The sequence below is a fragment of the Dermacentor andersoni genome, chromosome 9, assembly GCF_023375885.2.
Source record: "Dermacentor andersoni chromosome 9, qqDerAnde1_hic_scaffold, whole genome shotgun sequence".
NCBI classification, from domain to species: domain Eukaryota; kingdom Metazoa; phylum Arthropoda; class Arachnida; order Ixodida; family Ixodidae; genus Dermacentor; species Dermacentor andersoni.
In genome coordinates this window covers 138,073,715-138,089,858 of record NC_092822.1, presented here as the reverse complement: position 1 = coordinate 138,089,858, position 16,144 = coordinate 138,073,715, and the positions used below count along the sequence as shown (strand labels likewise).

The 16,144-nt window shown below is 45.9% G+C and overlaps 1 protein-coding gene across 5 annotated transcripts in view; it reads right to left on the bottom strand.

Annotated features, from left to right (window-relative positions):
* Positions 1-1,661: 1,661 nt before the first annotated feature.
* The window catches only part of LOC126529763 (ferredoxin-fold anticodon-binding domain-containing protein 1 homolog), a 155,339-nt gene continuing 140,856 nt past the window's right edge, over positions 1,662-16,144 (bottom strand). For all 5 annotated transcript variants that reach the window (XM_050177268.3, XM_055070025.2, XM_055070024.2 and 2 more), the window contains one exon: positions 1,662-4,246. In XM_050177268.3, coding sequence (XP_050033225.1) covers positions 3,283-4,246 — 964 coding nt within the window. In that variant the 3' untranslated portion in view covers positions 1,662-3,282. The remainder of the gene's footprint in view (positions 4,247-16,144) is intronic.

Below are 16,144 nucleotides of genomic sequence, written 5' to 3'. Positions count from 1 at the left end.
TTGAGTATGTCGGAGTTTGATAACGGCGAGGGAGTTGCATACAATAATTGTACAACTAACCTCATTATCAACCATGAGCTAACTGAAAGGATTGAAGTGTGTTCGTCAGGGGTGCACCTCTTTCGTTCGCAATAGGCTCCCTGTAGAAAAAATATCGATAGTCCGGACGTGCGTGGCTTCAGCCTAAATGAGTGCGAAGTGCGTCTATTAGCTTACGCTGATGATGTTTTCAGCGCTGATAAGGTGATCGTTCGAACTGCTAGATGACAATTATGCGTGAGTTTTGTTACATAAAGGACACTAATATAAAACTGAATAAGTGTGTCGCTTTGTGGCATGGCCGGTGGCAAACAACGCCGCATGTTTTTGAAGGTACGCAGTGGACGCTCTCACCTGGGATTTATCTTGGTGTACCGTTAGGCACGCATCGAGACACCAAAGATTTGTGGAATGGAAAGGTGCAGGAATTAAAAGCTCAAACTGATAAGTGGGCCGGGCGTGACCTTTCAATATTCGCACATGCGGCTATTTGCAGAATCTTCTTGGTGAGCAAGCTGTGGTACCTCATGCAAGTCCTGAGCTGTTCCTGATTCAACTTTAAGAAATTCCATAGAGCATTCGTTGTGTTTGTGTGGTAGTCAGAATATGAAAGAACAAACAGCCTGTTTCGCAAGTTAGGTCAGGGGCTTGTCATTACCGAACTTACATTTAAAGCAACTGGTTTCCAGATTTTTCTTCTTGCGTGACATGACAAATCTTTTCTGCGAACAGTTATTTAAATCCGATTGAGCGATGCCTTACCTTACTTTGTTGTCTCGATGAGGGAGGGTGGGTGTTACGGAACCAGTAAATTTCTACGTGAGGTGGTCGTGGCATCTAGATTTTTAAACCACCACTTTTCCATGGAATATTTGGCTACAGTGACACGTAAGCAGATAAGCTCGGATGTAACAGACATTATATTCCCAGAACCATTGTATTGATTAATGTACCGCAAAGGCCATGGGAAAGGTGTGCTAAAACGCGTAAAACTAATGACTGTACCAGGGGGAGTGAAAACATCCTTTTTTAAACTAGGTACTAATACCTTGCCTGTGAAAACATGGCTAGAAGAAAAAAATAATATTTACCGGTGGAGGCTAACCGTTTAATTTGCAAGAAACCCTAATCTATAGAACACGTTTTTCCGACTGTTGGAGCGCGGTCTTTTGGGATATTATGCGAATAACTATTTAAAAAAAATTACCGTTAACAACACATGGTATTCGTTATTTAGCTACAAGGTAAGATAGTATACCTTATGTTCTTTCTTCTAGGCCTTCACAGCATCCGGAGAAACCGCATGGCTGTGAGAAATTGTGATATAAATCTGAGAACAGTAAACTCTTTACTGAAAATGTGGGTAAACTAGGTGAAGTGTTTCAGTAATTAATGTACGACGATGAACTGTTGGTATTGATCTCAAAATGAAAGTTTCGTAATCTCAACCGCAAGCTCAAAGCGCTACGGTGGGAAAGGAAATATTGTCAGCTGGTGGCAGCAATGTGTATTGATGTATTTGCCGAATGTCTGGAAATAAAGAAAAAAATGCGTCCACGGTGTAATGGTTTCAGTGTCGGGCTTCTGTGCTAGAGGTCCTGTGTTCGAATCTTGCCGGCAGATGATTTTATTAATGTTTATTCAGTTATTTATCACACAGCCCTTCGTTGAAAATAACGCATTTACAAAGTCTAGGCAAATCCATGTGCTTGCCATAATTCCGATGCTGGCTGAACCGTCCCGATTGCAGCTCCCGTAGGCACTAGGGCCGCAATTCCCTCCAGTAATTATATGAAACTATGTCTGGGTGGCTTCTTAGCGTTCACCCGCCAGGTGTCAGCACATGCATTACAGGGTTGTTTCGCCTCCTCATAGAGGGCACGGGAGCCTTGAGCACGGCAGCTGGATAAAAAAAAAAAGTGCGGCCTGCCACGTCAGGCGGGCTGCTATGGGAGCGAAAGTGACAGCTGTAGTTTCATTCTCGGCCGCTGGGCTGGGCCGAACGGCGCTAGCTCTCGGGGACGGGACGCGTCGGTTTCCACGGCGTTCGAAGCGCGTTCCTCACGCACTTTCTATGCCTCTCCGAGACAACAGTCCCCGACTGGCAGCGCCGCGGCGGATGACACACTTTTTTTATCCAGCGGCCGTGCCTTGAGGCACGGACACTGAAAAATGTATGACAGGGTAGACATCTACAGCTATGTTGTAGAAAATACCGCGTGACTTTCTCCACACCTTTCTCCTAGCGCGCGGAGGGGGTAGGGCCCCTCATTTTCCTTCCTCCATGGTGGCATCGGTATGCTCGTCGACCATCGGGGGGAATTTCTTGCCCAGTTCACTGTGTCGCAAATCACATTATGTTAAAATTCCACTCAAGAACATTCGTTGCAGGCGTTCGCTGACCCTTGCGAGGTCGTTCGTTCGACAAAGTTGCAACTTGACACAGACACTCCGCATACAGGAGCAGCGGCGGCTGCGGCGCTGATGAAAGCAGAATCCGCCCGCTGATCTCGGGGCAGTAGCTCCTTATCTCTCCCAGTAGGCCGGCGCCACGCCTTTGTCAGTGGCTGTCAGCACGGCAAGGCCCAAATTGAACATCACCTACGCAGTGACGTGGGAGTCAAAACAAGCGTTCGGATAGCGATATGCTTGCGCGATCTCACAACATCGTACCGCGCCTCGAGGTTACGACCGCGATATGTGCGCGTGCAGAGGCGCGTAGAAAGCGAGCTTGCGTGCGTCAGCAAGCACGCGTGCTTCGAGTGGTGCCGTTAAACACCTGCCACCCTCAGCACATTCCATACTTTATTCGCACCATGTAAGACGCACCGACGAAAATTTTGTAAGAAAACCACATCTTATACATTTTTCGCGATATCTGCGCATCCTTAGGGGCGTAGAAAGCGAGCTTGCATGGGTCAGCAAGCACGCGTGCTCCGAGTGGTGCCATTTAACACCTGCCACCCTCAGCACATTTCATATTTTATTCGCACCATATAAGACGCACCGACGAAAATTTTGTAAGAGAACCACATCTAGCTTATGCAGCTGAAAACATGGTAGTAAATCAATTTGCCACACATGTCCTGTTAAGCCAGTCCAAGTAATGTTCAGAGTATCGAACAAGCTTTGAGGTCAGTGGAGTATTTAATGTAGAGTACTTAGACATGTGCACCTGTGGCCTGTACTCTTCAGCCGGTCGGGGAATCACAGTGGCAAGTGAATAACATTCATTTCATCCAGTCACCTGACTTCCACAGGAAGCACTTGGCTGACAGCAACGCCCAGTGCCAAATGAAAATCTCGCGCAGCTTCTTGGCTCAGGGCTTTCCACAGGGACTGGTAACAAAGTCTGTAGCATCGACTGCGGCGTCCAGTTTTGGCGTCCACGTAATCATCGACAAGTTCCATGCTTCGAAGCAAGTCACCCGCTGTGTCGTAAATTAGCACCAAGAGGTTCTCTTCATTGAACCCCTCGCCCAACCAGAAGCTGATATCATGCGTGAACGAAGCGGTCGGATATAATGGGCCGGGGTCGGGAGCAGACCGTGGCAGGAGCAGGCGCCAGTCACCGAGGCCACTGGATGCAAGTGACAGTAGTTCAACGTGAATGCTTACCTCGCAAGGCAAAATCAGATCAATAATGTTATAATTATCTAAGTTTAAAGATGACAGCAAATTATGCCCATTGGGTTGCAGTGAACAGCTATTTTCTTCATAACTGCAGTTGGAAGATGTGAGATTTAATGACGAGATAAAATTTTTGGGAACACTTCCAGCAGACATTGGAGACCTCGGTGACTTTACTGGAGTTCGAAATGTAGCCACGTGCAGGCCATCACAGTATGCGTGGCAGTCATCTTCAGCCGCTGGCTCCATTCTCTTCTTCACACTGTCCGGAAACACAGCTGGGAAAGAAAACATCAAAGTGTCTCCACAAATATCTTGAAGCGCAAGCAGGACATCTTTCATCCCGGAACGATCCCTCACATCAATGTCGAGAATGTGGCCAAATGGTGGATGAACGGGAGAACACGCGTGCGATCTCTCCAGGTAACACCTCCATGCAGTCTCCCCCACAGCGGCATCGTCGACACCGTCTTTGGCAGCCCAAGATGCAACCAAGTTATCAAGATCCAGTTCAAGCGCACTAGCCAGACGGTGCACAGTTCTTCCCAGTGGGGTTTTGTCGGTAGCCATCATAGACCTGCACAAGACCATGACACTATTGTGAAGCAGTTGTGGCACTTCATTGAATAATTCGAAGATGCTTCACTGGAAAATGGAATGATCAACAATGAAGTGAAATAAAGACTGTTTTCACAAAAAAGCATGTGCCCCAACATAACTTGTCAAACTGATGATGACTCCAGGCTGAGACTTCATGCGGCCACATTTTTATCACTTTGCTAAAGGAATGCCACACGCGATGCAAAAAAAGGACAGAAAAGAGGGAGTAATCCCCGAGGCACTTATTTATCAATGTGCCCCATAACTTATTAAAATTTAGGTTTAGTTCTAGGGCACGAGACACTTTGCAATAACTTATAAAAAATCACCGCCCAAGCACTGCGTAGAGATGGTTGACCAGCGAAGCTGAAACAAGCTGCCCCGGTGTTTATCCCTCGATTAATCCCCCGCCCAACCACCGCCCAAGCACTGCGTAGAGATGGTTGACCAGTGAAGGTGAAACAAGCTGCCCCGGTGTTTATCCCTCGATTAATCCCCACGGTTCATTAAACAATGGCTTGATAGGCTGCCAGATCCTCGGTAGACAGTTGCTGCTTACGCTCGGCTGCATAAGCCTGTTCTTGTGCCCAGGCTGCAGCATCGGCACGGCGTAGACGAGCTCGTTCCCAGTTCTGCTCGCGGCGTTGCTGATAGAAAGCTGCCTGCTGCTCATGAGTACGTATTACACGTGGCCTATGCGTTTTGGAGCCGGAGAGAAACTGCTGTGCGCGCGCTAGGCTGCAATAGAGACCAACGACGTCCACGCTGGCGCAGCTAATCCAACACCGCCTAGATAGCACAAGGCTTTTTCACTCCGATCCATGACGTCATGTTACCTGGCCCGACTGCCACAGACTCTAATGAGGATAATAATAATAATAATAATAATAATAATAATAATAATAATAATAATAACTTTATTTGCATCTGAAATATACGCTGCCTGGGGCCTACAGAAAAAGCTGTCGCATTGCAGCTTGACAAGGCCGCAGGCCCCCGCACTGGCAACTTCACGTAGCAGTCAGCAAATTACGTAATATACATTAGTTATAGTCAGCACTCACTGAAATCCATGCAAACAAGATAAAACTCATTCCATATTCAGACATCGTCATACAAATTACAGGTTATGAAGTACAAACATTCAGCTTTCAAGACACTGTGTATCCATACAAGAACGCCACCAAAGACCAGCGCACACAAAATGCACCGCAGAAAGCGCAGATAACTCCGCAGTAAAAGTGCAGCAAAATTATACACCAACTATACTATTCTTGTTTCCCTTCTTGTTATCTTCTTCTACGCACTGAAGTATTTTCGAAGGTCCACAAAAGTAATTTTGTCGGGCTCTATATTTTGTTTCTGTAGCGTATTCAATAACCTTGGCAGCCGGTTTTTCAACATTTGTAAGCCATATGTTGTCCTACAAGTATCTATTGCCCATGTTTCAGAATTTCGCGTATTATATGTAGCAGAGTGATATTTCAACTTCGCTAACTGACGCAAGAAACAGGTATTATTTTTTTATCTCTTCTTTATATCGCTTGCAGAGGCAATAATCATAAATATTTGTTACTGGCATTATGTTGTAGCTGCGAAATAAGGGCTCAGATGGATGTACCTGGGTACATCCGCAATAACTCGCAGACTTTTTTTTGGAAGACATGGATTTTTTGCAAATTGGTTTGCGTCGTAGAGGCCCAAACTAGGTGACAATAATTAAGTCTGGAACAAAATAAAGTATTGTAAATTAGCATCATTACACTGCGTGGTAGCATGCTTGCGTTCCGATATATGAGGCCAATTACTTGGGAGAGTTTTGTTGCTAACTGATCTATCTGCTCGTCCCAAGACAAGGTATTGTGGAAGACAACACCCAGTGTTTTAATAGAAGGTACTATTTCAATTGGAGTTGAGTTCAGCAGAACCCTTTGATTTAATGTTATTTTCTCGTTTCTAGCGTGAAATAAGAGTGCCTTTGTTTTCCGTACATCTATTTTTAAGGCATTTTCTTCTGTCCACTTTTCCAGTTTACCCAGGATTTCGTTGGCACTGCGAACTATTTGGTTGGTTTCTTTTTCTGACAAAAATATACTCGTATCATTTGCGTAAATGATGAATTTTACTTCTGGACATATACTTACAATGTCATTTAGATAAAAATTGAAAAGAAACGGTCCCAAGATGCTGCCTTGAGGCACGCCGCAAGAAACTGCTAATGGATCCGAGTGAAAGCCTTCTATGTCTACAATTTCTTGCCTATTTCTTAAATATGAATGGATTAGAGAAGCAGCAACACCTCTCATACCGTATCGTTCTAGCTTCCTAATAAGCAGTTCATGATTAATAAGGTCAAAGGCCCTTGAAAAATCTACAAAAATGCCCAGTATTACATTTTCTTTGCCGAGAAGTGCCGATTCAGTGCTCAAGCCTTCACGGAAACCATACTGGCAGTCAATTAAGATGTTGTGTTTCTGTTCAAATTTTTTCAGTGTCCTGAGGATTACCTCTTCAAAGGCCTTTGAAAACACGAGCAATATAGAAACAGGCCGGTAATTGCCCATATCGTTCTTGTCACCCTTCTTATAGAGTACCTTAACACGAGCAACTTGCATTTGGGGTGGAAATATCGCTTGCTCGAGGCATAAGTTAAATATGTACCGTATGCACGGAGCAAGCAAAGAGGCAGCATGCTTCAAAGGCTTCGCTTGCATCCCGTCAACATCCAATGCACTGCTGTTATTTAGGCTCGTTATTACCTGTCACTTCAGCTTCAGTGACAGGGTCAAGGAACACCGAACTGTTATTGTAGTAAACATTTTTTAAATCACTCGATGCTGCCATTTGACCTGCGGTGTTCACAATATGCTCATTGAAAGCATTGGCTAACGCCTTCCCTGACAACTCGTTGCCATTGTACATTATTTCACGAACTGATTGGTTTTTAACATTATATTGTAACACTGAGTTCAACTTATTCCAGAGAGCATTTGAGCAGCCAGAAAGGGAAGTAAATAAATTATTAAAATGATGTTTTCTTGCTCTTTTTAACTCTTTGTCTAAACTGTTACGGAAAGTTTTAAACTTCTTCAGTGCGTCTGGATCTCTTTTCTTAATAAACTTGCTAAACATTGTATTTTTCTCCTGAATTTTTGCTGCCAGGTCGGAGATTATCCAGGGCTTACGAATTCTTCTCCTTTGTTTTAAGTGTACAAAAAGAAAGCTCTCTGTATATATAGGTTTAAGAATTTTAAGGAATTTTTCGTAAGCTGCGCAAGCATCTGTAATATTATACAGTGTCCCATGGTACCAACGAAAGTTTGTCTACAAATGAGGAAAGATATTGCGGCGTAATACGCTGTATTACATTTGCAGGCGAATTTTGTTTCATGTTCACCTTTTTACTACAGCATAAAAAAATGATCACTCAACTCAGCCGCGATAACTACGGCTCTGATTCTCTCCGGCGTTACATTTGTAACGAAAATATCAATAAATGTCGACGTATTCAGTGTCACTTTTGTTGGAAGATTAATAACATTTGTAAGGCCATTTGAATTTAATAGAACATCCAGCTTAACCTTTGACGGATCACTGCTCAACATGTTAATATTCACATCACCACCAAAAATGAGATCGAAATGCTAATCATTTACAAACGCAAAAAAAAACCTTCGAAGTATTCTATTCCCGAGTAGGCAACAGTGATTTTGACGTCACCGCTTTCATCACATCAGCCTTGTCAATGAAAATTTCGGGCCAGGTAGCGCCTTGGTCAGGGCCAGGTAGGCCTTGTGCTATCTATAGTCGGATACAACATTAGAAAAAGGGGGCGTTTACTCCTCCGACGCGGATGCACACGAGCATCCACCAATGGGCGCGCACTCCGGACTGACGTCATGAGCCAGACGGCCGGTGACCCCGCCGACGGAGAAGACGGCCGCCCGCGCTTCGAACTGGGCCAAGTCGCGTCAGCTGTGTGCTTCAGCGATAAATGCATTGTTTTATATAAGCACTTTTTCAATAGCAACTGATTCATTTTAAGCCCGAAAAACGAGTAGTAGATACGCCGTGTACATGCGAACAAGCGCAAAAGCCATGCAGAGCTGCTCTTTCTACTTTTGTCACTTGCAAGGAAGCTAAAGAGCAGACGACGGGCAACGTTGTAGAAGGCACGGGGTTATTTTTCTGTCGCTATCCGGCATGTGCTGTAGCACATGATAGCTCTACTAAACCAGTCATCAAAATACAAAAGTCTTTATTTATACCGAGAATTGCGCGTTTCAGGAGCACGATTTTTCGAGCGGGACTATTTTAGTCGCGGAGGCAATCGGCTGTCGCGCTTCGGTCATCTGGGCGGGGCCTCCCCTTTTTTTTAAAGTTGTATCCGACTATAGGTGGTGTTAATTAATAGCGCACCTTTTTTTTTTTTCGCGCGTGCGCAGGGGGTTGCGCCGGAGGAGTTTTCGGCATAGAGGCGACCGACAGACGGAAGGATGGACTAATCGGCTAGCCATATACAATTTCGCTGTAAAACTATGCAGACTCAACTACAATTGACATTTACGTAATGCAAAGTTCAATAAGACTTGTTGATGGGCGAGTTGGTTCATACTGCGAGGAAATAAATGTGCTGCGCGAAATTCAGCGCAAGGACATAGTAAGGGACAAGGACAAGCGCTAAACTTCAACTACTTTTATTCTTCGTCGCTCGTAACCCGCCGCGGTTGCTTAGTGGCTATTGTGGTGACTTCGGGGCGGAGGACGAAGGATGGACTCTTTCTGCAGACTAAGAAGAAACGGAAAACTTTATGCTTAGGGACTTTTAGCGGTGCTACAGAAAGTACGGTATACGGTACGGTAAGTGCGTAATACCGTATTGGTTGAGGACTGCGCATGCGCGAAGTTTACCGTATGGAATGACTTTCCGTATGGCATACTAGACGGTAAGGAGTCGGTAAGGCTCGGCTAGCACCGTGTGTCGCGAGCCGAGCAGCACCAAGCCAAAACTGAGACGCTGATATCGGCCACAGAGTCCACGTCTTGCGTGCTTTTTTTTACCATGATAATACCAAGGCAAGAGGTTACTTTAAACCACCTTCTGCGGAGCGACGAAACATTGGCATAAAAAAAAGAACCAGGTAGGTGGCGCCATCTAGTGATGCAGAGTTTACTTAGAGGAGACGCAGAGTTTTTATTGCAGTAACTAACTATATTCTACTTATCTGCTGGTGTAAATTGTCAGCAGCGGTGCAATTTACAAGAAAGAAACCCTTTTTTATATATTGATTAGATAAGAAGACCTATGTAACAAAAGGTTTCACGTGTTGCAGGACGAAGTGTCACAAGATGTCGCTACCGGCCCTGTGACTGGCGTCTAAGTTTGCCGTAGCCGGGCCCTTCTGTAAATAATAATGCGTGTATGGACAAGCTAAAGCTTTCTAGTATTCGTCGAAATGAATATTTCGCGCTCAGAGCATAGTTATTGTATTCTGGAAAGCCCCAATGTTAGCCGCTATCATCATTATCACATTGCCGTACGCATCGAGCGGCACACGCAGCTAAAACGTCTTCAGTCATCGCGGTAAGTTAGTACGGAACGGTAATACCGTACCGTATACCGCACTTATCGTACCGTAATACGGCACTGCTAAAAGTCTCTATTAGGGAGTTTTAGCAGTGCCATATAACGGCACGGTAAGTGCGGTATACGGACGGTATACATGGGTTGCACGTGACGTCAGATCCGGCTTGCGAATCGCGCCTGCGCCATCTTTAAGACCGACCGCGTCTGGCTGCACGCTTTACCGCCTACCGCCGCGCCTGAGCTTGATGTCGTTCGGTTTATCTTTGCGGCATGACGAAAGAAAATTTGCACGCGCTTTGTCCATCATACTCTGAAGAGCTCGTAGGACCGACTCGGGCACGTTACAGAGCGAAGAAGTTTGCAGGGACGACATGGCCACATTAAGAAGTTTGCAGGGGACGACATGGCCACAATTAGTACATGACCGGGGTTGTTGGAGGAGTACGGGAGAGGCCTTTGCCCTGCAGTGGGCGTAACCAGGCTGATGATCATGACTTCTTCACAGAGAACTAGAAGCAATTCTAGTATTCTAGTACACTGTAACTTCGTCGCACCACAGAATTAAACTCTTGCCTTTGTCCTATCATGGTGAAAAAAGCACGCGAGACGTGGCCATGCGCGACGTTGACTCTGTGGCCGATGCCTGTTTCTCACTGTTTCTGCTTGGTGCGGCTCGGCTCGCAAAACACGGTGCGAGCCCAGCCTTACCGACTACTTACCATCTAGTATGCAGTACGGAAAGTCTTTCGGTATGGTAAAGTACGCGCATGCGCAGTCCTCCACCGGTACGGTATTCAAATCAAATCAAAGTTTTATTTCATCTCTCAACAAAGAAAGAAAATTCGACCGCACTAACCACACATGATAGCGTACATGTAGCTGTAAGAGCGCAACAGACGGACTGGGCGGCTGGAAGCGACTTTCTCGCATCACAATGGGCCGGTTCTCTCTAAAGCCGCCTTTAGATGAATGCGACAGTGTCGCATCGCATCGCATTTCTAGCGCGTGCCTCATAATCAGAAAGTGGTTTTGGCGCGTAAAACCCCATAATGTATGTAATTTCTAGCGCATCGCATTTATGTAAACAGCAGTAATGCGCTAGGAAGGCGCATCGCATTAATGCGCCAGGCGAGGGTAGATTTACGGGCGTGAGTCGACTCTCACGAAGCATGTAAACGCGGGATCGTCGCATTAGGTATTATGGAAAGGAATTAGCTGCGGGACTGCCGCGCTGGTGAAGCGGCGAGACAGCAACGCCTGAAGCAAAAGCAAAATGGCGTTCCCCACGGCAATTTCGCTTGCCGCAGCGTGCTCTACGCGAAACTATTTCTCGGCCCTCAGCCACCAACGTGCACTCGGCCCACTACCGGAAACCAGTTACACCGGAAGTCGGCTGCACTTCCCTTATACGACACCATGTGGCGCTACGTTCTCGCGAGAGTAGCGATAGTTAATGCGCTACATGTAAATGGCGTCGCATCGCCTTTCCCGAATGCGCCACTGTCGCATTCATGTCATCATCATCATCAGCCTGGTTATGCCCACTGCAAGGCAAAGGCCTATCCCATACTTCTCTAACTACCCCGGTCATGTACTAATTGTGGCCATGTTGTCCCTGCAAACTTCTTAATTTCGTCCACCCACCTAACTTTCTGCCGCCCTCTGCTACGCTTCCCTTCCATTGGAACCCATTCCGTAACTCTTCATGATCATCGGTTATCTTCCCTCCTCATTACGTGTCCTGCCCATGGCAATTTCTTTTTCTTGATTTCAACTAAGATATCATTAACTCGCGTTTGTTCCCTCACCCAATCTGCTCTTTTCTTATCCCTTAACGTTACACCTATCATTCTTTCCATAGCTCGTTGCGTCGTCCTCAATTTAAGTAGAACCCTTTTCGTAAGCCTCCAGGTTTCTGCCCCGTACATGAGTACTGGTAAGACACATCTGTTATAAACTTTTCTTTTGAGGGATAATGGCAACCTGCTGTTCATGATCTGAGAATGCGTGCCAAACGCACCCCAGCCCATTGTTATTCTTCTGATTATTTCAGTCTCATGATCCGGATCCGCAAGTCACTACCTGTCCTAAGTAGATGTATTCCCTTACCACTTCTAGTGCCTCACTACCTATTGTAAACTGATGCTCTCTTCAGAGATTGTTAAAAATTACTTTAGTTTTCTGCAGATTAATCTTTAGACCCACCCTTCGGCTTTGCCTCTCCAGGTCAGTGAGCATGCATTGCAGTTGGTCCCCTGAGTTACTAAGCAAGGCAATATCATCAGAGAATCGCAAGCTGCTAAGGTATTCTCCATTAACTCTTATCCCCAATTCTTCCCAATCCAGGTCTCTGAATACCTCCTGTAAACACGCTGTGAATAGCATTGGAGAGATCGTATCTCCCTGCCTGACGCCTTTCTTTATTGGGATTTTGTTGCTTTCTTTATGGAGGACTACGGTGGCTGTGGAGCCGCTATAGATATCTTTCAGTATTTTTACATACGGCTCGTCTACACCCTGATTCCGCAATGCCTCCATGACTGCTGAGGTTTCGACTGAATCAAACGCTCTCTCGTAATCAATGAAAGCTATATATAAAGGTTGGTTATATTCCGCACATTTTTCTATCACCTGATGGATAGTGTGAATATGGTCTATTGTTGAGTAGCCTTTACGGAATCCTGCCTGGTCCTTTGGTTGACGGAAGTCTAAGGTGTTCCTGATTCTATTTGCAATTACCTTAGTAAATACTTTGTAGGCAACGGACAGTAAACGGACGGTCTATAATTTTTCAAGTCTTTGGCATCCCCTTTCTTATGGATTAGGATTATGTTAGCGTTTTTCCAAGATTCTGGTACGCTCGAAGTCATGAGGCATTGCGTATACAGGGTGGCCAGTTTTTCTAGAACAATCTGCCCACCGCCCTTCAACAAATCTGCTGTTACCTGATCCTCCCCAGCTGCCTTCCCCCTTTGCATAGCTCCCAAGGCTTTCTTTACTTCTTCCGGTGTTACCTGTGGGATTTCGAATTCCTATAGACTATTCTCTCTTCCATTATCGTCGTGGGTGCCACTGGTACTGTATAAATCTCTATAGAACTCCTCAGCCACTTGAACTATCTCATCCATATTAGTAATGATATTGCCGGCTTTGTCTCTTAACGCATACATCTGATTCTTGCCAATTCCTAGTTTTTTCTTCATTGCATTTAGGCTTCCTTTGTTCCTGAGAGCACGTTCAATTCTATCCATATTATACTTCCTTATGTCAGCTGTCTTACGCTTGTTGATTAACTTCGAAAGTTCTGCCAGTTCTATTCTAGCTGTAGGGTTAGAGGCTTTCATACATTGGCGTTTCTTGATGAGATCTTTAGTCTCCTGCGATAGCTTACTGGTATCCTGTCTAACGGAGTTACCACCGACTTCTATTGCACACTCCTTAATGCCCACAAGATTGTCGTTCATTGCTTCAACACTAAGGTCCTCTTCCTGAGTTAAAGCCGAAAACCTGTTCTGTAGCTTGACCTGGAATTCCTCAATTTTCCCTCTTACCGCTAACTCATTGATCGACTTCTTATGTACCAGCTGCTTCCGTTCCCTCGCCGCCAAATACAGTCAAACCTCGATATATCGAACACGGATATATCGAATTATTGCGTATATCGAACACTTTCTTTATCACGTGGAAAATCGCATGCATTTTTAATTTTTTATTTCGAACGGGGCCGGATGTAAAATGGATATATCGAACTCCGCCGCCCCAGACCAAGTGCGCTCTGTTGACAAGAGGCGAGCTTTCCCGCAACACTCTCGAAGATAGCGGCGGCGCGATGGGCGTTCCGGACTTTCCGGACTAGGGTGCCTCGATGTCCTCCTCGCCCGGAGCGGCGGGCGAGGAGGACATCGAGGCACCCTATTCCGGACGGCTGCGTACGACAGCTGCCCACATCGGTTGCGCCGAGGGCGCCATTTGAACGTGGCGGCGTACACACGCGGCGGCTTGGAGCCAGCACGGCCGCCTCGATCAAGCGCGCACGGCGGGGCTTGCTCCCGCCGTGCGCGCGTGATCGAGGCGGCCGTGGAGCCAGTTGGAGCGCTTTGTCGGTGCTGAGCCACACAGCATGTGCATTGAGGACTTCGTTGGCGGTGACGACAGCACCGGAACAGTGGCGGAGTTTGCTCGAGCCGCCCATCGCCGCAAGCCGCACCGCACGCGTGCGGTCGCGCGAAATATTGCACGTATCAAACACTTGTGCACAAATTTCGGTTTACGATGTGTAAGGTATACACTGTGCACACAGTGTAAACGGTAATTTGTGCACAAGTGCTGGATACGTGCAATTTTTCGCGCGACCGCAAGCGTGCGGTGCGGCTTGCGGCGATGGGCGACTCGAGCGTAACCGTTTGGACTATGTTGAGGACGCCGTGGTCAAGCACGCGGTTGCCAATATGAAGTAGGCTACGCTGCTTCAGTACTTTCAGCAAACAAAATAAATACTTTGTTTGAAGCTTCATGTGAGTATCTATTGCGCCACGATTGGTTCATTGATTGATTTGTGCTAGTTTTTGACGCGTTTTCTACGTGATTTTATATATCGAATTCTGGCTATATCGAACTATTTTGCGATCACCGCGCTGTTCGATATATCGAGGTTCGACTGTAATAGCTTTAGAATAGGGGCCCTCAACGTTTTGGGGCCCCAAAGAAATAGCGTCGAAGCCACTGCGCATGCGCGAGACGCAAACTGCGTTTAGGCTGTTTCACATGCTGCGACTGCAACGACGAAAATCGGTGCTGTCGCACGCGTCGCAATGCGATTTTTAGAGGGCTCATTTCACATGATTGCGATTTCAACAATGCGACTGGTGCGACGCCCAGGGTTGCTTACTGCCAGGTTTCGTGGCACACGCTGCATAATTCTTTTATTGTAGTGAATAAAACGTTTACACTATAATATTATTAACTTCTCTTGATTAGAAGCAAATAATATGTACATTTACTAATTTAAAAACGTTAGTTAAGATTTGTCTTTGGGTGCGCGACGGCGGTTGCTGTAGTTCAGTGCGACATCGCGCACGTAAACAGCTGTTCGCAGGTGGTTCAGCGGTTCTTTATTCTACGGTTCAGCGCTGTGTGTTGTCTTATCTACTTTATATGGCCGTTTCGTTCTGCCTGCGCTACAACAATCTACAAGATGACCTATCGACAAGTTCATATAGCTACCCTCACCGCATATGCAGCATTCGGAATTCGGCTGCCACGAAGTCGTGTCAGCCCACAAGATCCTCGCGCTACCCGTGCTCGGCGTCAGTTTCTGGAGAAATGATGCGTGTATATTGCCCGTGATGGCGCATATGTGGTGCCTGCTCCTAGCCATATTCTTACGTCAAACGCAACAAGAAGCAGCAACCCGAACGCCCGCGTGTGCCCCTGAACGAAGCCTCAAACGATCTGTGTGATTACGACGTGGAATGAAAATTGTGTTGTGAAATTCAACCTTAGCGCTAGCCTGGTTCGTCCATCGCCGTGCTTGCGCTGCGAATATATATATATGGGAGCCCTCTCTAAATATTTCTAAAGGCGCAAAAGCCGACGCATCAAATGTTTCGAGCAGTTACCGTCACTTTTGTAGAAACCTGTACGTCGTAACATAGCATTCTAAAAGACACGCTTCTCGTCCACTTTGCTGTCCCGTGTCTCGCGCTGGTAGTATACTCGGAACTTCTGACAAGAAGACCATATCAATACGCGCTATTCGTAATTCAGGATCGTAGGCCCACGGCAGGCGCACTTGCCGTAGAATTTTTCAGCTTTCTGCTCAGCCTCGCACGCCTCTCAAGGTTAGCCTGTTTTGTGGAAATAAATATTATTATATTATTAATGTTATTAGATATTATAGTTTCTTCACTGTAATTTATAGCAATCATCCAGATTTCTTAAGCTAGTCATGCATTTAACTTGTATTAGATCTACATTGTTACGACATGCTTATGGGAGTCATTTCAAACTAGATTGCTCAGCCAGAGAAAGTACAAATGCAAGCCTCAATGTTTATTCCAATTTGGTATTCCTAAACAGATTATATTGGCATAATTTTATGCCTGCTTGCATTTCCTGCAATTCAATGTTCAGAGCTGGAAAAACTGATTCGTTTTCTTGCTGTCGAAAGGCTGCTTCAGTGTCGATAGCAAGCTATAATTATTCATTTCAAAAGCGTGAAGCAATGACTATATGTCTAAGCTTATCAATGCGTTTTTGTTCCATGAACAAAATGAATGAATGACGTGC